The 22,724-nt window shown below is 39.0% G+C and overlaps 1 protein-coding gene across 1 annotated transcript in view; it reads right to left on the bottom strand.

Moving 5' to 3' along the window:
- Window positions 1-22,724, bottom strand: part of LAMA2 (laminin subunit alpha 2) — a 514,111-nt gene that overhangs the window by 105,878 nt on the left and 385,509 nt on the right. Inside the window, exons 34-37 of the mRNA XM_024551868.4 lie at window positions 19,971-20,069; window positions 7,569-7,680; window positions 2,392-2,554; window positions 877-1,087 (exon numbers count right to left, since the gene is read on the bottom strand). Of these exons, the coding sequence (XP_024407636.2) occupies window positions 877-1,087; window positions 2,392-2,554; window positions 7,569-7,680; window positions 19,971-20,069 (585 nt within the window). The remainder of the gene's footprint in view (window positions 1-876; window positions 1,088-2,391; window positions 2,555-7,568; window positions 7,681-19,970; window positions 20,070-22,724) is intronic.

The raw sequence follows: 22,724 nt of genomic DNA, 5'->3' as shown, positions 1-22,724 counted from the left end.
ATTAATTTGTCCTCTTAATCTAAAGAAAAATGGGTAGAAATGAATAGATTAAAAAAAATCCAGATTCATTTTACTCAACTGTCATTCCATGAATATGCCAGGGAGGGTTCAGTTACAGTTGAAGGTGAGATTATATGTTAGAAGATATTTAGATCTGCTGCTCTTTTCATGTCTGTTGAGGGTCGACTACTTTGAAGACAGCAAAGGTAAGCTTGGTTCTGGGAGAAAGTTGTTGCTTTTTAAATACCAAATACAGGTTTGTGCCATTGTTTGAACTAAAAATTTACTATTGGGAAAAGTGATGAATTTGCCATGTTAAGTATTAAGAGAGAGAATGAGAGAGGTAGGAGAGAGAGAGAGAGAGAGAGGAGAGAGAGATGGAGAGAAACATTGATGTGAGAGGGAAACATCTATTGCCTCCCATAGACACCCTTTCCAAGGATCAAGCCTGCAACCTAGGTTTGTGTTCTGCCTGGGAATCAAACCCGTGACATTTTGGTGCATGGGATGACACACCAACCGAGTCACACTGTCCAGGGCTTGGAGATTTGAATTAATTTGCCCAAGCTTGTACTTCTAGTTAGTGGCACAGTTGTCATTAAGACCAAAGTCCTTTGACTCCCACTGAAGAGCTCCTTCCTCTGTACTACACTGTTTTTAAATCATCGACAGTTTGAGTTATTTACATTTTCTTTAATTTTATGGGCCATGACCATGGATTTAAAAAGGAGAAAGAGTGCTCCCTGTTCTGCTTCTCAGAAGTCTCCTTTCAGACTTGTCGTTCCTGGTCTCTGTAAGGGAGCCGTCTCATCCTCCACGCTCCTCCAACCCCCACCCCTCAGCCCAGCTGTGGATGAAAGAGCCCCTCAGACTCACGTCCAGAGCAGTCATGTTTTTCTGGTTTGCTGCAGATAAGTGATTAGCTTCTCTGATTTTATCCGTGGCTTCTCTCAACAGGTCCCAAGCATCATCGAGCTTGCTCTTGTAGTCTGTCAATTTCTCCTGGAGATCCTTCTCCAGGTCCTCGTTCTTCCCTCGCGACTCTCCAAACTGCCTCTGCACTTTCTTCAGCAGGCCCTCCGCTGCTCTGCAAGCACCCCAGCCCAACAACAGACAGTGAGCCCGTCACTTCCTCAGGGTCTATTGGCATTAAACTGTGTTACAAAGAGATGCTAATATAAAAAGAATGGAAAACTAAGACAATGCTTAAAGATGACTGATTATACGCTAAATAAGTTGAAAATGGATGCCTGAGAAGCTTATTTACAATTTATTTACTGGCTATTTACAGTTAAAATTAAACATCCCAAGTCTACACATTTTTAATTTGCTTGTAATATAAAATTTCAATCGGAAAGGGCCTCATTCTCATAATCTGACTGATGACATGAGTTTTATGATTTATTTCACATACCAATAAAAATGCTACCTGATTCAACATAATGGGACATTTCCTGTTACTTTAAATATAAGGTGTGAATATATTGATATGTTTGGTTAGAAAATGTGAACAGAACTCTTATTGACATGCTAGTATAAAGTCATGTGTTTAACCTACTTTTCTTTTTCTTCTGAGTAATCTGGGAGTTTCCTGAGATTAACAGTAGTTTTCCTGAAGTGAAAAGATCTGAGCCCTTAAAAAAGGCTGAATACTGGAAAAACAGTAGTTCCGAAACTAACAGGCATCATAATCCTCTGAAGCAGCTGTCAAAACATTGCTGGGCTCCATCCCCCCAGTTTCTGACTCAGTAGTTTTGGGGTGAGGTTTGATAGTTTGCATTTCTAACAAGTTATCAGGTATTGCTGATGTTAGTTTAATATACATTATTGGAGTATTAATAACCCCATCACTTTGAAGTTAGCTGTGAGTGCAAAAATGTATTTTTTTTATCCAGTGTGTGGTCAAATTAGCTAATGAGCATCAGTAAAATCACTATTGTTGTTCATTCCCACCTCAAATTCCCAACCTTGATGTCAAGGCATTTATGAAGCATTTATTATTTGACGACTCTTTTATTTAGCATTTCGTGAGATGACAGAACATATGAGATGATCTGAAAAGTTCATAGCGTAATTTATTTAAAGATATTTTCATCAAACCAAAAAACTATTGATAGTTTAAATGTTCCAAATACAGGCAATTAATAAAGCAAGCCCATAAGCCTAAGTATAGAGGGGACAGCACCAGAAAAGATCAACTCCTTGGTTATTTACATACAGGCAAAAATATATTTTCAATCCATTTTAGAGCAAGCTAAATTATAACTATAAATAAAAACTAAATAGCAAGCAAAGTATCTTATACTCACATGTGTGATGGAAAATTTGGAAAACTGTGAACAATTTGGAAAGTTCAGTTTATCAAATGAAAACATAACAGGATCTACTCACACCAACTCATCCTCAGCAACTTCTTTCTGTGCATCTAGATTTTTCCTCCGCAATTCGCTCATCATCTGATCAATCTCTTTCTGAAGTCCTTGCAAATTTCTCTCAAAGTCCTTGTCTTGAATTCCTAGAGTTTCATTTAGTTTTATGGCTTTTTCATTTACAGCTGCAGGAGGTAAAAACAAACTTTACAAATTAGTAAACAAGAATGCCATGTGCAGAAATGCCACTCAAGCCTACTCTCCCCGACCATCTCCAAATGAAATGTCGTCCACCATGGTGTTCCTGATGGGCAAGAGGGGCAGTTGATACAACAGGCCTTAATAACAGGGAAATGCGACGCTTCTCTATATTGTGCTTCTTTTGGGGGGCACTGTAATTAAAGCAGGGTGTCTTTACCTCAACAAGAAGAAATACAGAAAAAAGTGGCTCAAATTCTTTTCAGGTAAGGGGTAAAAAATGAGATGCGGCATAGCACTTGGAAGCTGAAAACATAAGGTCTACATGCCAGCCATATGCAGCCTATTTAAAACATTGAGTACAGAAGTACTATCAGTGAGGAGTTATCTAAAAATGAACCTGTCTTTGCACTTTAACGCAGTTCCGTGTTCCTGTTTTTAAAGGAGTGAGGAAGAGAGCACTGGTCTAGGGACAAGTGTTACAGATTAGGGCTCAAAGATGCCTTCCAGCAGTAACATCCATCATGAGAGCCTGTGTTTATTATGCATTAAGTGGGGACTCAAACTGTGCTCTTTGGAAATCTAGGATTCTCTAGGTGCTTCAGGTGTTCTAGGAATGATGTCTATTCTGCCAAGATTTTCTTTTACAGGTTGGTATTCTGGGAAAGATTTCATGTGAGAAAAGAATTCTATGTCAAATAAAAATTTGAAAAACTGGTGAATTGAAACATTCTTGCAGTTCTACCATTAATTTTAGACCAACTTTTCCTGAAGTGCATTCTATGGAACATTAATTTAACAAGTTGCTAGAAGACATTTTTCTGAACTCTTTTGGCTGCCAAACCCTTACTTCTATAGTACTACCTATGAAAATCCTTAGAACGAGGGCTCTTGGTTGGCCAAGAGGCATTTTCTACCATTCCAGGTACTATGCTAAGACTTCTTTAAGAAATAAAGAATCCTGATATTCATTTCTATCTTAGAGAAACTTTTCTGATTGGCATTGGTAAGAGATATTCCAAGGACAGCATGGGCCAAGCTCTTAAAAGAGGTGCACCTTGTCAGACCACATAGAGCAGCCACAGTGGGTGTCACTGGATGGGGAAGTGCCGTGATTTGGAAATGTAGTCCCCTAATGAGCAGCATCAGCACCACCTAAAAACTTATTTAAAATGCAGACTCCCAGGCGCCACCTCAGACCTACTGAGTTACATATTCCAGGGATGGGGACCAGCAGTCTATGTTTTCATAAGTCCTTCAGGAGCTTTGGGTGCAAGCTAGGGAGTTTGAGAATCACTGAGTTCGTAGAAGAAATTGAGTTTCTACTTCTGATTCTACTTTTTCCATATGCATCTTTCTAATACTATTTTCATGATAAATGTCTTTGCTTAGAAAGTTTGCTGCAGTCAGCCCCTTTCCCCCGAAACAGCCACAGTTTAATTTGTAGAACAATTTGAATCAGGTGTTTTGAAGAACAAATATGGGCATTCCTAGCCCTTTGGTAGAAATTACTGCTCAGGTGCTGTATTCCTAGAACGCAGAGAAGATGGCTTTGTCTTGGTCAACTGGCTCATAGTCATACCTTGAAATATACCAACGAGCCTTCTCAAGATTTCACCCCATTGTTAGCAATATACCACCTAGGCTGCATCATGTTTATTAAGGAACCATAATGACCGTGGACTGATCCATCCAAAAGCTCCTTGGTCCTGCAGATTATATGCGAATCATGCTAGAATGATGAGGATTATATCTGAGAAAGTTTCTACTTCTTGGACTTCAAGAAAAACAATTGTAGATTCCGCTGTGCCTGTAACAGAGCTCCCGTTTTTAGTCTGAGTGCATGCCTGTGTGCAGTTGATTTTGACGAGCTGTAGCATGTAAGTGACCATTGATTTAATTTGCAATCACTTTATTTTTTTAATGAAAGGGATGAACCTCACTTCACAACTTGCCAAAGCTGCTTGTTTAACTGAATTTAGGTTTTGGGCTTAGGTGGTATGGAGGGAGGCAGCAATCTGAGCTACAGACTCCTTTTTCTCTCGTGGACCATTCTCAAAGCTGAATTTCTGCAGAGAAAAATTTAATGGAAAAAGGATGATGTCAGAGAGAGAAAGGAAAATATGGCTGTACCTTCTGAAATGCATCATTTCTTTTAAACTAAAGCAATATGTAAGCAACCAGGAAAAATGATTAGTGTACTCAAAAACTGCTTTAGAAAAACAATGATTGCTCTACAGCCTCTATGGAAGTTAGAAAGTCTCTGAATACTTTTGAACTAAAGATGAGTGTGTTGGTCTCCTACTCAGAGACGTACACTACAGCTTCATTATGCTTTTAATGCTACGGAAAGACAACTGTAACAAGTATATATTTTAAATTTACATATTTATTTCTACCTTATTTCAAAGAAAGTTAGAAGTAGTTTTAAAATTTCTTTAAAAAATATAAAATCAACTTAAAAGGAGATAGGAAAGATTAAAAAATAAATGTAAACCAGGAGAAATACTAACAGACAAAAAGGCATGCCATAATGTTCAGCGTAGTGGATCTTAAACCTAGCACTAAGCGTCTTAGCAGCCAAGGCACAGCAGGGGACAAAAGTGAGGTATTTAAGAGGTGTACAGTATATGTAAATACAAATAAAATAATCCCTCAGGAGACGCAGAGCTATATTTTATAACGAACCTGACAGAAGTTCTCTGAGGGGTAAATTTATCCTAAATGACAAATACCACTGTGATCTGAGAGGCAGAAAACAAGGGTGTCTGGCGTGGATGGAGTCCCATTATATGTCAGGACATACACTGATGGGTTTATACATATGTTCACCCATTACTTCCTATAGTGTGTGGAATAAAATACAGTGTACTCATAACCCAATCAGAAGTCACAGCATAGTATACTTCAAAAATTACATTGCGATGAGAATGCTTGAGATTAATAGATGCCAACTATCTGTAAAGAGGCCATGACTTACGACAGAAGGTGAGGTGAGTAAGGTGTTCCATCAATCTAAAAATAAAACTGAAAACGACAGTGCCAGGCTGAAGCACTCACTCTTCCCAGAAATTTACTGCCGCTAGTGAAACCTAAAAGTGCCGATAATTATTCCAGTTATTGTCATTTTAAGAGAAAACGAGGGTGGGATGTGTTGCGTTACCCACTTAAAGCTTCTGATGAGTTGCCTTTTCTTATTTTAAAAATCCCCTAAACTACCAAGCCTTGCAGCACATACACACATCTCAGTTGGAATTCAGTTTAACTCTGGCATATTCAAATTTAAATTTTCATGAAATTTTAACAGTGGGAGTAATTCTGCCCAAGTTCTTTAAGTAGGGGTGTGGTGATGATTTTTGTAATCATATATGTTAGTACTTGCCAGGGGAGAGAGTAGTATTCACATATTCCTCAGGCACGCAATCACAGCTATCCCACATGGCACTGCACGTGGATTAGAAGATTTGCACAAACACAACCAGACTGCTTCACTGCTATACACTTTCGGGAAGGGGAGACACATTTGATGATACTTAACCCTTCGATGGATAGACAGTGGATAGGGAGCTAAGCCTGGTTGAATATCATTTACACTCTGCCCCCTGCTGGTGGCCTTTGTGCAGTGCACAAACTGGGAGGTGGAGGGCACAATGTAGAGAAGTAAGTAATCAGAGCTGATACTGGAGGCTGCAGAAAACATGTATTAACATTTATTCTTCTGTATCAATGTTTGATTGAAATGATAAAAATGAGTTCACAGGATAGGCTTCTTGGTGTTGAGTGTTTGAGAATGAGATGGAAGGCAAAGGAAAGTTTCTTGAATATCGACGAGTGCCTTCCGGTACCCAGGCACAGTGAGACTGCAGTGGGGTTATTGTTCCCCCCGTTGGGGGAAGGTGGGCACTCTAAGTAGCATTAATGGTAAATAAAACCATGAAAAGCATAACAGCTTCATCCGGCAGAGGACTGACCACATGAATTAACTGAGATTTTTCTGGGAAGAGGAATTTCTGTTTCAGATCCTGACATGTTTCGTCTCAGATTATGCCTGAGATTAAAGTTCTGTTGCTTCTTGCAGTGGGAACTTTTGGGGAGTTTCTGTCTCTTCTTGGCGAATGATTCCTAAGAATTACCTGTCAGGATCTGCCTTGAAGTTCTATCTCATGTTCTGACTTACTTGGCTATATTATAAAGCAAACTCTATAAAATGCATACCATTGTAGAGTAATAAAAATATTTCACTTTTTTAAAGGAAAACAAAACAACCAACAACAACGACAAAACAAAAAAAACCCCACCAAACCCTTTTTCTGAATTTCTAAATATGAATGCATGTTTGTGATATACTAATAGATATTTAAGAACTACTTTTTCAAACCCGTTTTCATTACGAGTGTCTCTCTCTGAGCTTTTGCCCAGAGACGGCTTCCACTTTGACCCTCAATCAGATTGGCAGGAGTCAAGAACTAACCCCAGAGAATGGTGGGCTGAGTGCAGCACAGCTTGGTAAGGCAGCACACCCACACCCCAAGCAGCAGATGCTCATTAAACACGAGTCCTAAGTGTTTTAGGAGGCATTTGGAGAAATTAAAGTGCTGCTTTCATGTACTGAGTAGATAGATAAAATTAGCTTTAAAAAATTAAACCTCTTCTAACTAGATTTGAATGCAACAATAGAAAATCATAAATTGCCCATTAGTTATTTAATCATAATAGCCATTCCTGAAAATCTGAAACATTCCTAAAGGAGTATCTTCGATGCACTGCTATTCTGCACTCACAATTACTGATTTACTGACTGACTGTTGTCACTAATTTAACACTCTAGATTGTAACTTCTCGGCAGATAATGCCCTTGAATATCTTGACCAAAATACTTCTTAAAATCCAACTATCAAATTTAGAAATGACAGCTCTTACTGGAGAATTCCAGTCCTTGTAGTCCCTTTTTCTATTTTTCTGTTGGGAGAGAAAATGATTGAACTGTGGCTTCTGTAGTACCTTCTGCATCCCGGACAAGTTCCTTAATGAATTCTCCTAAGGAGTCTGCTCTTGTGTTGGTCCTTTCAGCATCCTGTCCAGTCTGCTCGCCATCTGCTGTCACTTTGGTAGCCTAGTGATCCAAATTCAGGAGAAGCATAATTAATAAAGATGATGAAGCTACTGTCAGAGAAATCCCCACTGGCTACATTTTCTTTCAAATATTACTTTGAGCCAAAGGCAATCGATGAATTATTGATCAGAGGTACTGGAAGTGACACCCTGTGCTCAAGTATACAATTAAACTTTATTACTTCTTCCATTAAATGGAAATCAGAGAATTGTATTTGGTCTTTTAAAAACCCTCATTACATGCAATGGCACAGAGGAAGTGATAAAGCACAATTCTTTTTGAAATATCTTTAAGATACTGTTGTCAAAAGTCTTAAATTCTTCAGTCTCCACATGTTGCAGTTTTGTCCATATTTATTTACTGAAAAAGTGTGGAGTGTTAGCAATGACAGAGGCTCAGGCTGTCTGTCTCAATAAGCTCTATGCTATAGATTTGGTTTAGATCAATACGTTAATTAAAGAAACAAAGAGGGGGAAATGCTTAGCTACTAAGTAGTAAACGCTCGTTTTATAACACTCTCAAGATGCCAGTAAAACATTAACGAAGAAGCAATGCTAAATTTTCCCATATGTCATCACCAGAAAAGATGGATGTTAATCACAGAACCATACATTATTGTCAACAAAATAAAACAGAACCCCACACAGCTCCACCTCCCAGAGAGAATCTGTGTATCGTCTCAGCTTTATTCATGTTGAAGATACCATTTGGACACGATGGAATTAATTTCACATGTCTGTAGTTAAGATACACCACATTTAGTTCTATAAAAATGGCATGTGCAACATCAAAATTTTCTTAAAAGCTACTACAAGGTTTAGAGCAACCTAAACTAGGTTTACATTTCATTTTTATGTGCATGCATATGCTAATAAATATGACTTCTTTTTCAATAAAAAAGATTGGGATAATCTAACTACAGATAATTAATCAAAGAATCACAGATTATTTCAAAATAATCTGAATAAGGTCTGAGTTGGCAGTTATTAATATCAGACTGTTTGCATTCTAGATGCTCAAAGCATCTATATTTTTTAATGTAAAAGTGGATTTTAAGTAGAACTTGAAATAGAACTAAATGTCTGGCCATCACAGAAAATGGTTAGAGATGCTGCAGAAATTATTTTGCATTTTGTGATTTCCCAGGGGCAGTAAGAGGTTTAATTCATGAAAGTCTCAAAGCTGTGCATAGAAGGTAGCATATAAAGTCCAAGTATTATCATCTTCCCAACCCTCAGGTGTTACTATCACAAATAAAAGGGTGAAAGGATAAGCATCCATGGGAAGCTTCCAAACTTCCCCTTTACAGTTTATAGTCTACACACACGATGGTTTGGAGGGTGTTAGTCAATGTATCAGAATGCTCTGGATTGACTCCTAAAATAAAAATAACGAAATTATTTTAACTGTTACATTCAAGGCTCAGATGGGTCAAATAACTTCTTACATATCCACACCCCACATACATACACATGTATCATTTTTAAATGTTTCTTTTGAATTACTAAGGTCAATACCTTAAGATTTTGGCTGACTAACCTGCTTTAGATGCTTGCCTAGTTCAGACTTGACTGCACTCCATGATGTGTCCCTTATTTTCACTGTCACAGATTATAACAGGGGACTCGATCTACGTTACAGTCATCTTTCAATATCCTACCATAAGAAGTGCTGCATCACCAGCACTAGCATTTCTTACTACAGAGAAAATGTACATTATCATTTGAACATAACTTTTTTTTGCTTTTTCCTATATTACCAAAAGATCATAATTTACTTCCATATTCACACCTTCAAGCTTCATGATTCTTAATAGTTCAAAACATAGAATTAAAAACCAAGATTTTATTTATTTATTTATTTTTAGAGAGAGGGGAGGGGAGGGAGAAAGAGAGGGAGAGAAACATCGAGAGGCAACACCAGTGTGCCCTGACCAAGAATCAAACCCATGACTTTCCAATTTGCGGTACGATGCCCAACCCACTGAGCCACACCAGTCAGGGCAAAAGCATCGAATTTTTTGAAAATCAATGTATATCAATCCGCCTTCCCTTTTAAATTCTGGGTAATCAAGATAGAATTCATTGCCTTGCTTCTACTTACCTAATTAATTTATACAGTAAGGTATAAGCATCATAGACAAACTCAGTACTGATTATATGAGCACTGCAACATTTAGATGTCAGGATTTTTACGTGACCTATGCTTAGAAACAAGTTAAAATGGTTATGACTAAGCTCCTCTGCAATCAACCTCCCTGGCTTCCTTTTAGTATATGAAATGTGTCAAACTCTACCCTCTTAGGGCCTTCTTGTATCCTGTTGTTTTTGCCTGGAATGAGCTTTTCCTCTATACTTTCAGTGACTGGATCTTTGCCATCCGTTAACTTTCAGTTTAGAAGCACCTGTTCATGGTGTGACCATTTGCAGGGCACCTATCTAGGCTTCTTCACTTCCTGCAGGCAGCAAAACACTTCCCTTCACAGTCCCATGCACTGTAGAATTACGTATGTACGTGTTGGCTTACGTGTTTATTGGCTACCTCCCTGACTGCATGTAAGCCCTTAGAGGACAAGAACTTGGTCTGTTTTGTTCATCACTTTTTATCCAGCTCCCGGTATGATGCCTCCCTTATAGTAAATATTGAAGGAATGTTGTTAAGTATATCGAATAAACAATGTCTTCAATAATCTTGCCAATCTTATCACCATCGTTATTGCCTACCTTTCTATGAACACTCCTGGAAAAAGCTTTTGTTCATACTATTGCTCCTTAACTCCTCTCCAAATATCCAAAATAATTCCAGCCTTCAAGATTCCGTTCCAACCTCCCCTGCTCTGTGAAGCCATCCTTATTTTGCACATGCCCCCTTCCTTAGATGAAAAAAGAAACAATGATCATGACTATTTTGAGTAATTACTTTGTTAGGTGTTTTGCTATATCTATCTAATCTTCATCCTTGGGGGATGGTGCTCCTTCTCTTGATATGCCTTCTCAATACCATTTGAACCGGCCATGTGCCTGGTGCTATGCTTGCCAGTGAATGTGGATGGCTGGGCAGTTTTCTGGGGGTTTGTCAGAGCCTCATAGGAAGCTGCTGCTCAAGAGCTGCCGCTGCGTGCATGTGAGGAGAGCCAAGCCTAAGAGCCTTTGGGTTCCAGCGCACTGCATTCTAGTTGGCTTCATGGTAATTGAAAATTAGCCTGATTACACACCAAGTACCATGCTGGTGCACGTGGGGTCAGAGGTTGGGGTGGGCAGAACTGATCAGGGCCAGCACATCCTTACTGAGGAGGAAGATGACCTTCTGTCACACAGATGAGAACAGCTGCCTCTCTTGGATGGACTCTGGGAGGGGAGAGGATGTGAGGTACTTGGCACCAGAAGGTATGTACTTGTGGTATCAGCACTCTAAATGATGGGTTACACAGTCAGGATTAGTGGTACCCAGATTGATGTGTGTGCTCAGAGTGGCGTACCATACCGTCTTGTGCCTCATTTACTCTTCCTGCCTTTAGAGATACACAGAGGGTATGCTCCCTGGTTCTGTACTGGGGAAAATGAAGATATGGAGGGGTTAAATGACTTATCCAAACTTACACATATAGGGAATTGAGGGCAAAACACATTTTCTGTCCCACAGCTTTATACTCTATCTGTATTGAACATTCAGGAAGATTAGGAAAATAAAAGAAAAAGTTGAACATTCTGGGTGAGAGGAGGGACAGTGCTCCAACTTAGGCACAACTTTATGTGCATAAGCTTCTGGTTTAAGTAAATTAATATATTTAAAAATGCGTATATGCGTATCAGAACAGCATATAGATATACTTTTAAATATCATGTCTCATTGCACAGTAATGAAATTGAAGAGTCACACTTGTGAAACCACCCTTTGTTGAGAGACTCCACAAAGAAAGCCTGGAACAAATGCGCTATCACCTGTGGGGAGCGGTGACAGGTGGCAGCACTCCTGAAGGAGTGAAATTACGTGATAGGCTGTCGATAATGTTACAGATGAATGTAAATAGTGCATGATAGGAGCTATCTGTCTGGTACAGTTTGGCTCTTCTTGTGTTTTATTAAACTACCATCCCTGTCCCTTAATCAGTTTTCCTCTTATTCACTATTATCTTGTCCTTTGAGTATTTGACAGATGTCTTCTCATTTATCCTAATATGTTGTACAATCTTCCTTTCATTCTCTATCTTTGATTCTATTTTTACATCCTCTTACCTCTGTCCTATAATCTTCCTAGTGTTCCATCATAAATGATGCCTCATGTAGTACCTCATATGTATCTGTGTTACTTTTGATCACCTTTTTTTCTTTACATTCAAGTTCATGCAAATAGGTATGTTTTCCTTTTCTTTTTTTCTAGACTGTGTATACCTAGACAGCGTGCATTACCATTGGGCACACATTCATTTACTTCTGAACAATGTAGCTGTTACTTTCTTGCTTTAGCTCTAGCAGTTCTCACTGTGCCTCTTGAAATCTGCACATAATTTTCTTGGTTGGATATTACCAGTGTCTCTCATATTCTGCCTTCTTTGTGTTAAAACTAGAATCTAATGGAGCAAATCTAACTACTGAGGAGACAGCATTGCTTAGATGCCATCCACCTTTGCATCTGCAGACTGAATATGGTTTCCTGCTAGATTTAAATTTCACATCTAATTATTCATATATTTGCAAGCATCGTCTTCAAACACTGCCCGTTCTTTGTATCTGTCAGTGAAGTGCTCCTCAGACATGCTGTTAGGACAGACACACGAGGAAGGAGACAGGGAGCATCCTGCTGACCCTCTGGAATGATAATAAGTCAGTTCCACGTGGACTCTTCCCCTAAATATGGCAGGTGTCAATTTCGAAAGTTCCAAGCCAAACAAGTATGATTTGTCATACATTACCTCTCTTTTAAAATATAGAAGAAATGTTAAAAAGAGATTCTCAGTAACTTAAAACTTTTAAAATTATAAACAAGGCCTTATAAACATGTAGTATTGTTGAGACTTAAATCATTCATAAACTAATTTCATCTTTTTGGAAATGCTTAGTCTTCATTTAAATTGGATTTTTAAATTTTACATAGTCGGTAAAAGACAATGTAGATAAAGCTAAACTTTGATATTTTATATAGGTCAGCCAAATACATAAATAATGTTCTCTTCTTATAGAATATAAACATTTAAGAGATGTGTATTAAAGAAAAATATCCGATTAATAGAATTATAAATATATTCCTGATTTTAGTACATTTTAGAGAAATTCAAAATCAGTACTTATTTTGGGCCTTGCTACCTTTCATCTGGTTGTTCAAATACTGTTATTTAAATTATTCACAGCCAGTCATTTGCTTAATTAAACAAGTATTGACTGAACACCTACCATGCGCATGGTCCTGGTGAGACTGTGGTGAAGAAAAAGGCACTTCCTGTCCATTTGGAGTTTATGGTCTGATGGGGCAGAAAGGTATTTATCCAATGATCATGAAAATAAATTTAAAATTACGGAAGCAAAAAGCACGGTGGTATAAGGCAATTGAAGAAGAAATCTTATCATACCTAGAATGTCACAGAAGGCTCTCATAAGACAGGCCTCCATGAGCTAAGGTTTGAAAGCTGAAATGAATTAACAGAAGGAAACAAGATGTAGGAGGAGGCTATTTATTTCAAGGCCAAAGAAAGTGTGTGTGGAAAGGCTCGGTGGTGGGGTGAGGTAACTGAAGGACAGTAAGGCTGGACGGCCAGGGCACAAGGGGTGAGGATGTGGCCAAAGGGAGGGTTTTGGCCTTTACCTAGGAGCAATGAGAAGTCGGGGGGAAGAGTTGAAGCACAAGGATGACACAATCAAATTTGGAATAGCCAAAGTGCACTCTGGCTACATCTAGAGGACAGACTGGGAGGAAAACAATAGTTAAAGTAGAGGGACTAGCTGCAAAGGCAATGTGGTAACCCCAAACTAAAGATTATGGGGAGTGGACAGGTGTGGGGTAGTGGAGAGGAGATCGCAGAAGCGGAACCCAGTGCATTTTGTAAGGGGTTGGCCAAGTGGGAGGACAATGCAGAAGAAGAGGATTTGGCCAAGAGGGAGGACAATGCAGGTCATAGAAGAGGATTTGTAGGATTCTGGCTTCTATGTTCAATCCACCAGGGTTCAGGTGACCAGACAATGAGTTGGGGGAGAGATGAGGCTGGGGAGTTAAGTGAGAGTCGGATTATAATGGGAGAACATCACCTGTCATCCTGAACAAATGGGGAGCCCTGGTCGAATCTGAAGGAGAGGGACATGGTCAGATCAGTGATTTAGAAAGTTTGCTTTCGGCCTTGGCTGGGTAGCTCAGTTGGTTAGTGCATCATCCCCATACACCAAAGTTGCCCATTTGATCCTTGGTCAGGGCACATACAACATCAACCAATGAATGCATAAATAAGTGGAACAACAAATTGATGTGTGTCTCTCTCTCTGTCTTCCTCTCTTTCTCTCTTTCTCTAATCCTCTTACTTTCTAAAAATTAATAAACATAAAAATTTTTGCTCTGCCATACAACCATTCGTTGGTTGGAGTTGAATAAAGTTAAAGACAGAGGTCAAGGGAAATGAATTGGGTTGAGAGTGAAGAAAAGGGTAGAGTGAAGGGAAACCTATTGACTTCTATTCTGGGAGACACAGTAGAGGATGAATCACTGAGGTGCTCCAGGAGAAAGGATGAATTTTGGGAGGAAGATGATGAGTTCAAATTCAGATGTCCAGTTGGTAGTTAGGGACACAGGACAGAAGCAGAAGAATGAAATGTATCTCAAAACCCCAGATTTTTGAATCAGCATATACATGGCCGTTGAAGCCTAAAGAAAGAGTTTACAGAATGAGAGGAGACGTGGACTGTGGACTAGACTTCAAGAAAACCAACTCAAAGGGATGGGCAGAAAAAGGTGCTGAGAATAAAAGGTCAGAGAATCAAGAGAAAAACAGAGAGAAGAGAGTATGTCAAGAAAGTATTAGATGTTGCAATTGTTACAGGGAGTTAAAGCAAAATAAATTTTCCATTGAATTTAGCAACCAACTTGTCACTTGGTTATCTCATGGAAATAGTTTTAGTAGCATGCTGGGAGTGGAAATCTATACTGCAGTGGAGTGAGGAGTGAACGCAGATCTGTCTCTGAATCTTCTTGAAAATTTGGCTGTGAAACAGAAGAAGGAGCTGAGGGCTGTAGAGAGGTATATGGGATTGTCATCAAAAAGCACCTCAGTATTCCATACGTACTGTAGGACAGCTTGAATACATTAAGTATAATTTACATATTTAAGGAATTTATAGTCTGATGGGGAAATAAAATGATAATAAATCAAAATACACTGAAAGAGATATCTGATTATGTAATATTTTGCTTATGCAATATTTACATATTAGTTAAATTATATAAAATACATGTTAAAATGTCTGTTTGGGAGATAAATATTTTCTTTATCAAGGGCTATTAAAGAACTAGGTTGCTCCATGAAAAAAATGAGCACAAAATATATAAGCACTTAGAGGAGAGAGGGCAGCTCTCCCCACAGATGCAGGATGAGACTCACCAAATGCTTGAATAAATATAAAGAATGTATTAGTCCTAAAGCCTCTGGTCAGCCAACAAAGTAAAAACATTGGCTGCACCAGAGAAAGCACTTTCCAGAGGGAAGGGAGCTGGAGCCATCAGATGGCTATAGGCTCACAGCAGTTCCCAGCCTTGCCTGACATTGGAATCATCTGGAGAGCTATTGAAAGTCCCAGTGCTCGTATGGCACCTCACACCAATGATGTCACAACCTTTAGGGGTGAGACCTGGCACCAGGTAACCCCAATGTGCAGTCCTAGTTTAAGGAATTGCCTCCTACTGTAGCTATAGGTAATACAAAGTCATGGCCACTGCACTTCTATTCTGGGCCAAAGCTGGATCATTCATGGCTGTGAGTTAAAGGTATTGGTGATCTTAGTCTGATATTATTGGATATTTAAGTCATCTAGCCCTCTAGTTATGATTCTATGTGCATCAATTCATCTTTTCCTTATCATGTAGCTTGAACACAAGGAAAGAAAGAATTGAGTATTTAAAGTCTCCATGAGAGTTATGTTTATAATTATACATGTGGTAGGGATGGGTTAATTAATGAGAAAATTTCTATTTCCTACCTACTTACTTCACCAAGGAGATCTTTGCTTTCAGCAGTCTTATTTTGAGGCTTTTGTGTTATAAAATCTGAAGAATGGGCAAATAAAAATGGTGTTGGAGTATGACAAAGGGAAAAAAGAGTATTTTACAGTGCAGAAATCTGGCAAACAGTACCTCAGCCAGGTGATCAGGATCAACATATTGATTGCATGGGATGTAACATGATATGATAAAAATGATACTTTTCTTCCATAGTCTTTCCCACAATAAGCCCATTAACTAACTCCATTCTCATCATGAGAAAAACATGAGGCTAACCTCAACAGATGGACATACTATGAAATACATGAACTTATCAAAACTGTTGAAATCATCAAAAACAAGTAAAGCCTGAGAAACTGTCAGAGTCTAGAGGACACAGCCTGAGAATGCGTGAAGATCAAGTGTAATGTAGTACCCTGGAGGGGATCCTGGAACAATAAAAGGACACAAAGTAAAAACTGAAGAAATCTGAATAAGGTAGCCTTTCATTAATAATAATGAATCAGTGTTAGTCCGCTAGTTGTAGCAGATATGCCAAACAGTAACAGGAGATGAAACAGTGTGGGGTATATGGGAAATTTCTGTACTATTTTTGCAATTTTTTTATAAATTGAAAACTATTCTAAAATAAAAAGCTTATTTAAAAATAACATTGAAATCATTTCAAATTGCACCATAAATGTAAAATGCAGAACTATATGTGTAAATAAAAAATATAAAACTCCAAGATAACATAGGAGAAAATCTAGATGATTTTGGGTATGGCAATGACTTCTTAGATACAATACCAAACAAATGCATGATCCATGAAAGAAATGATGGTAAGTTGGACTTCATTAAAATTAAAAACATCTGTGCTATGAAGGACACTCTTAGGAGGATGAGAAGGCAAACCATGGACTGGGAGGAAATATTTGCAAGAGACATACTTGATAAAGGACTTATCCAAAATATACAAAAAACTCTTAAAAGTTAATTAAAAAAACCAACCTCAATAAAGAAATGAGAAAAGTCTTGTCTTGGTGCATTTGAGCTTCTATAATAAAATACCATATACTAGAGAGCTTTTAAACAACAGAAATTTATTTCTCACAGTTTTTGAGAATGGGAAGTGCAAAAGCGATTCCCCAGCAGGTTAGGTGTCTGATGAGGGCCTGTTTCCTGGCTCCCAGAAGGCATCTGTTGACTGTGTCCTCACAGTCAAGGAGGGGCAAGGAGTCTCTCTGGAGTCCCTTTCGTAAGGGCACTAATTCCATCCATGAGGGCTCTACCCTCACTTCCTAAAGGCTTTACCTACTAATATCATCACCTTGAGGGTTAGGATTTCAACAGAGATATTTTTGACAGGTCACAAACATTTGTCCACAGCAAGACCTGAACAGATATCTCACCAAAGTAGACATAGAGATGACAAATAAGCATATAAAAAGATGCTCAGCATTACATCTCGTTAGAGCACTATAGATTAAAACAATGATGTGATAGCACTATGCACCTATTACAATGGCCAAAAATTTGAAACACTGGCAACACCAAATGTCGCTGGTGGGAATGCAAAATGGTACAACCACCTTGGAAGATAGTTTGGTGATTTCTTACTAGACTAAATATCCTCTTACCGTATGATCTAACAATAGTGCTTCTCGGTAATTACATAGATGAATTGAAAAGTTATGTACTTGAATGTTGTGGCTTTATTCGTATTGCTCAATTTTGGAAGCAACCAATATACCTCTTCCAGTAGATAAATTGATAAGTACATTCAGACAATGGAAAAATATTCAGTGCAATGAAAAGACACAGAAGAGCATTAAATATATTATTATGAAGAGAAAGAAGCCAATCTGAAAAGGCTATAAACTGCGTAATTCCCACTATACTCTGGAGAAGAAAACTATTGAGACAGTAAAAAGATTGGTTGCCAGGGGTTAGGGTGGATTTTTAGGTCAGTGAAACTACTCTATGATACTATAACGGTGGAGCCGTGTCATTAAACATTTGTCAAAACCCATAGGATGTACAACACCGAGAGTAAACCCTAAAGTAAGCCAGGAACATTATCATTTGATAATGATTTGTCCACATAGGTTCATCTGGTAGAGCAGTTGGGCCACTCTGGTGAGGGATGTTGAGGGCAAGGAGGCTAGGCTTGTGTACAGGCAGGGGGTACGTGGAAAATTTGGGTATTTTACAATCAATTTTGCTTTGAATCTTAAACTTCTGAAACATAATGTCTATTTTTAAAGCTTTCGTATGGGGGAGTCTGCTGGAAAGAATCAAGGATGAAGGCTAAGACATAGTGAAGGTCTGATTCTCCTAGTGAAATAGCTCCTGTGTCTCTGTGCCCAGATTATTAAACTGTCACCAGCTCAGTGAGGGCAATGCCTGTGTCAGTTTTGCTTATACCTCTGTCCCCAGCATCTGTCATTCCATCTTAGCATCTTACAGGGGTGTCCAAACTTTTGGCGTCTCTGGGTGACACTGGAAGAAGAGTTGTCTTGGACCACACAATAAGTACACAAACCCTAATGAAAACTGAAGAGCAAAATAAAGGTTTTGAGTAAATGTACGATTTTGTGTTGGACTGCATTCACAGCCATCCTGGGTCATATGCAACCTGCGGGCCACAGGTTGGACAGCCCTGGGAGAGCACGGAAGACCCCCAATAAGTATTAACTCAGTGATTGAGTAAAATGACTCCTGTTTCATGGATTTTTTTCTAATCACCTGTATCAAGATTAAATTATTCCACATGTATGTATTTCTCAGGTACATCTCTTTATTTTATCTCGAGTTGTATATTTACTTGCAGTTGTCCCATATACCTAAATGCTTTCGTACACAACACACAACACCGCAAGCTCCTCGAAGAAAAAGTCTGAGTCTTCTTTGCACTTCATCAGCCAACACCTAGCTTGGGCGTTATATGTGCTGCACATTTATACGTGCTTGTTAAATTGAGTTTACTCTGCTACGATCTGTTTAAAATTTCTTAGTTAGTTGTATTCCCATAACAAATACAAATTATCAAATATCCAGTCAGTATGAGATAAATGTACTCATTACTCTAATTAATGTCTAACTACATCTGGCAAGAAACCCTATTTTGTATTTGTACATTCTGCATTGTTTGGATGAGATTATGGGGAAGCGTTTAGCATGCTATTTGTAACACCAGGCCCATTGTTTAGCATTTTGTGTTTAGAAGCCCATTTGATTTCCCAGTGGAAATTTTCCTAAACCAGCATCAGGGAGGTAGGAACAGTACCAGTGGGAAGCCAGGGACTGGGCCTGTTTAGATCCCCAGATTTAGAAAACTACATGTATGTACCGAATGGCCTGAAGTATCTCTTCTTTAAGAAAATGTGCTAAATAATCTGTAAGAACCCTCTTACTATAATATTTTTTGGTTGCTTAACGCTCTTAGATAAACTGGATCCCTAAATTACAGGCCAGTTTTCCTGTTCATGCACTTTTCTGGCCACAAGATGGCGGACTTAATGTTGTTTTATTCATTCTCTCCCAGCAAAAAGAACTTTAACCTGCTTGCAGTTTTGAACATTTAAAACTCCCAATTCCTTTAAAAGCCTGATCAATGCAACATGGACTTTCCATTCTGATTCTAAAAAGTGTCTTGAATGCTTTGAATTTTCACAATAAAGAAGATTTCCTCTTTTGTGCAGGAATACTGATATAGACTGCATTTCTATACAAATGCAAAAATCCCATGAAGAGATCAAAGAGACCACAAGTATTTTCATTTTTTTCCCCTTACACAGGCAAAGGCAGTGCTTAAAATTCCAAATTGATGAAAACTGTAGCATAGAGGCTACTAGATAGTTTTCAAAATATTCTATCATTCTGGTATTTTTAACCATTGTTCCTGACGCTTCACAAGTATTCCAACTTTTTTTGTGCCACTGGGTTCTCAGATTTTATTTGAGGCAGAAGTAGCAAATCAAAAATACATCCACTTCATGCACCAAAAATGGGAATTCAGAAGAACGAGATTTGCATTTCAGAAATTTGAAGTAATTTTCCTTAATTTACATGATCTATCTCCTTTAAGAAGACTTCAGATTTTGCCAACTTACCCTGGTCAGAAGCTCATTCATTTCCGTCACGAGTGTGTTCAGATTGCCCTCTGCCAACTGAATGAGCCTCTCTGGGGCCCGCTGAGGTGACAGCAAGTGCTGAAAAAGATTGTATCCATTTATACATTTTAGTAAATGTTTTTGCAGGGATCATGAGCTTGAACATTGAGCAGAACACACTTTTCCTTTATATACAAAAGAAAACAGCTTTCTCACCTTTGAAGAAAAGAGGAAGAAAGCATTTCAATTGGGCATGTATATGCACAGAGCTCTGTGGAATATTCTGGCAAATAATACAAATTGCAGTAACTTACTGAGAAATTACCATGTTCCACACTTTTTTGTTCTGTTTTTTCACTTCATTCTTATGACCGTTCTATGATATAAATGTTATTCCATCTTGTGTGTGAGGAAACTGTGGCTTGAAGAGAGTTGTACAAGATCACACAGCCAGTAAAGGGTGGAGTCGTGATGAACACTGATTCTCTAAGGCTCATATTTCAGTCAACAAAGTCTCCATTTACAGGTTAGAAAGGGGACCCGAGTCCTTGACAGCGGGAACGGCCAGGCGCTAACTACCTGGCCTGACCTCCGTGTTGGTAGGAGCAGGCCTGGCACTCGGCGAGGCCATTTTCTTCTCCGTCGAACACAATCGATCTCACAGAACACCCCCATTAGACAGGGCACTCTGTGACAGTGATGAATGAAACAGAAGACCACTCCATAATCTTGTCCAAGCACAGGCAACACCATGGTCTCAGCGCAGACCACAGAAATACCCACATCCCATTTTCTGGCCGAGATGAGTGACCACAGCCTCCTTCCTAACTTCTTCAGCCTCCCTCGCTCTTCCTTGCCCCTGCATAAGGTTCATTAGCAGAACCCTCAGTTATGGGAGCACTCTCACTTCCCCATAGCACTGAATCCATTGCTTGGCACAAGCCCTAATGCTACTAAGTTATTTCTAATGCCTCCTTCATTGAGACACCCAAAATCCCCTACGGCGTGCAGTGTCCTTCGTTACAACAAGTTAGTAAACCCAGCTTCAGACTATCACATGTGTGTTCCTGGTAGTCTGGCTGGGACCCAGAGAGCATTCACACAGGTAAAGGAACTAAACAAAGAGGGTAAATAACTTGCTCCAGGTTTAAATATATCAAAATGAGATGTCAAGTATCCAGGTATTAAATGAATTATGGAATAACGAAAACACAGAATAAGAAAGATTGGAATTTAAGGAAAATCAAAGTCATTTTGACAAGCACCCAGCCTTAAGGACGTAGGTGACTAAATCCCCTGGCTTAGATCATGGCCACAGATTAAGATCTCCTTCACAGGGCCCTTTAAGTGATTCATCCATTGCTGAAGTATTATTTTAAAAAAATTATGTATTTGCTTTTCTAGTTTATTTCTTTTTGTATTCATTCCATGTATAAGGAAAATAACTGATCAGCATCTTCTCTATTAAAACTCTTCCCATTCCTGAATACTGGGGCAACAAGGTAAACTCAGATCCCTCTGCCTGGCTTTCAAGGTTGTCTCTCATATCTCCCTGTACCACTCAAGTCTCCAGCATTATCGTCTACTCGCCTGACTTCTAATGTCTGTCAGACAGGCCTTGCTAATTCACACCTGCCTCTGCTATGTGGCTATCTTAGTTTCAGTGGCAAAAGTCCGAGTAGGCCAGGGGGTCAGGGAGATGATCCTGGAGTAGACTGATTGCTCCAAGGCAAGTTATCTTCTCTCTCTGAGATTTGCAAAGGTGGCTTCATCCTCACAGGCCCTAAAGCAATAGTACCTCTATTAGAGTCCCAGCTCTACAGCTACTGGCCGTGCGATCTTGTGTCTCACGTGGAGCTCCTCCAAGCCTTAGTTTCCCTACCTGAAAAAATGTAGATGGTATGGTACTCCTTTCCTAGCTTTTGGAATTTCTTTCAGATTTATGTATAGTAATTCATGTTAAAACAAGTCAATTGCCTAGCACAGAGATATTCGTCAACAAATGTTAGTTATTCTTGCTATCAAACATTATTGGTTCCTTCTTCTGGAAAAGAGGGATAATAATGTTTACCTTAAAGGCCATGATCTGAATTAAAGAATACTCTACCTAGAGGAGTGTCTGCCAGTGCCTAGCGAATAAATCTTAGACTTCTTCCTCCAGTCCTCACCAATGCTCCTCTGCCCATCAAATGATGTCTGTGCTTCAGTTTCCGACACAAACAGCACTCTCATTGACAATGCGCTCCCTGATTACTCCGAGTCTCACCCATCTCTCCAGTCTTTGTACTCACTTGTGTGAAATTTTTATAAAGCACACGGTAGCTACGTACTTTTGCTAATTGTTTCATTATGTTGTTCAATTATTATTATTTTTAGAACCATAAACTCTAAGCGTCCTAAAGGTAGTGACTACATTACAGGAGTCACAAAGCCGCCAGGGAACCAAATGCAGTCCTGGGGCGCTCCAGAGTTTCTCAGTAAATGTCTGATGACTGACCGATAGTGCGTATGTAGTTACTGTTCATCTTTTTTCCTCGGATGAACCCCAATTTCCTTAACATTTCCTTGTATCCCATTTAATACTGAAAGCTTTAACAATGTTCTAGAATAGTTTCCTAAATTAGTTCTTATTGGAATACTTTCAAAGGTCTACTTGTTCTCTAGCACAGAACTTTAATCTCGTGCTTTCATTTTTACAAGAAACTGAAAGTCTAATGTAAGTCAGGGTTTCTGGAGCCCAGGCTGGGCTCCTAG

The sequence above is a fragment of the Desmodus rotundus genome, chromosome 11, assembly GCF_022682495.2.
Source record: "Desmodus rotundus isolate HL8 chromosome 11, HLdesRot8A.1, whole genome shotgun sequence".
In the NCBI taxonomy this organism is placed as follows: Eukaryota; Metazoa; Chordata; class Mammalia; order Chiroptera; family Phyllostomidae; genus Desmodus; species Desmodus rotundus.
Note: the sequence above shows the minus strand (reverse complement) of the source record. Positions and strands in the feature narration are given on the sequence as shown.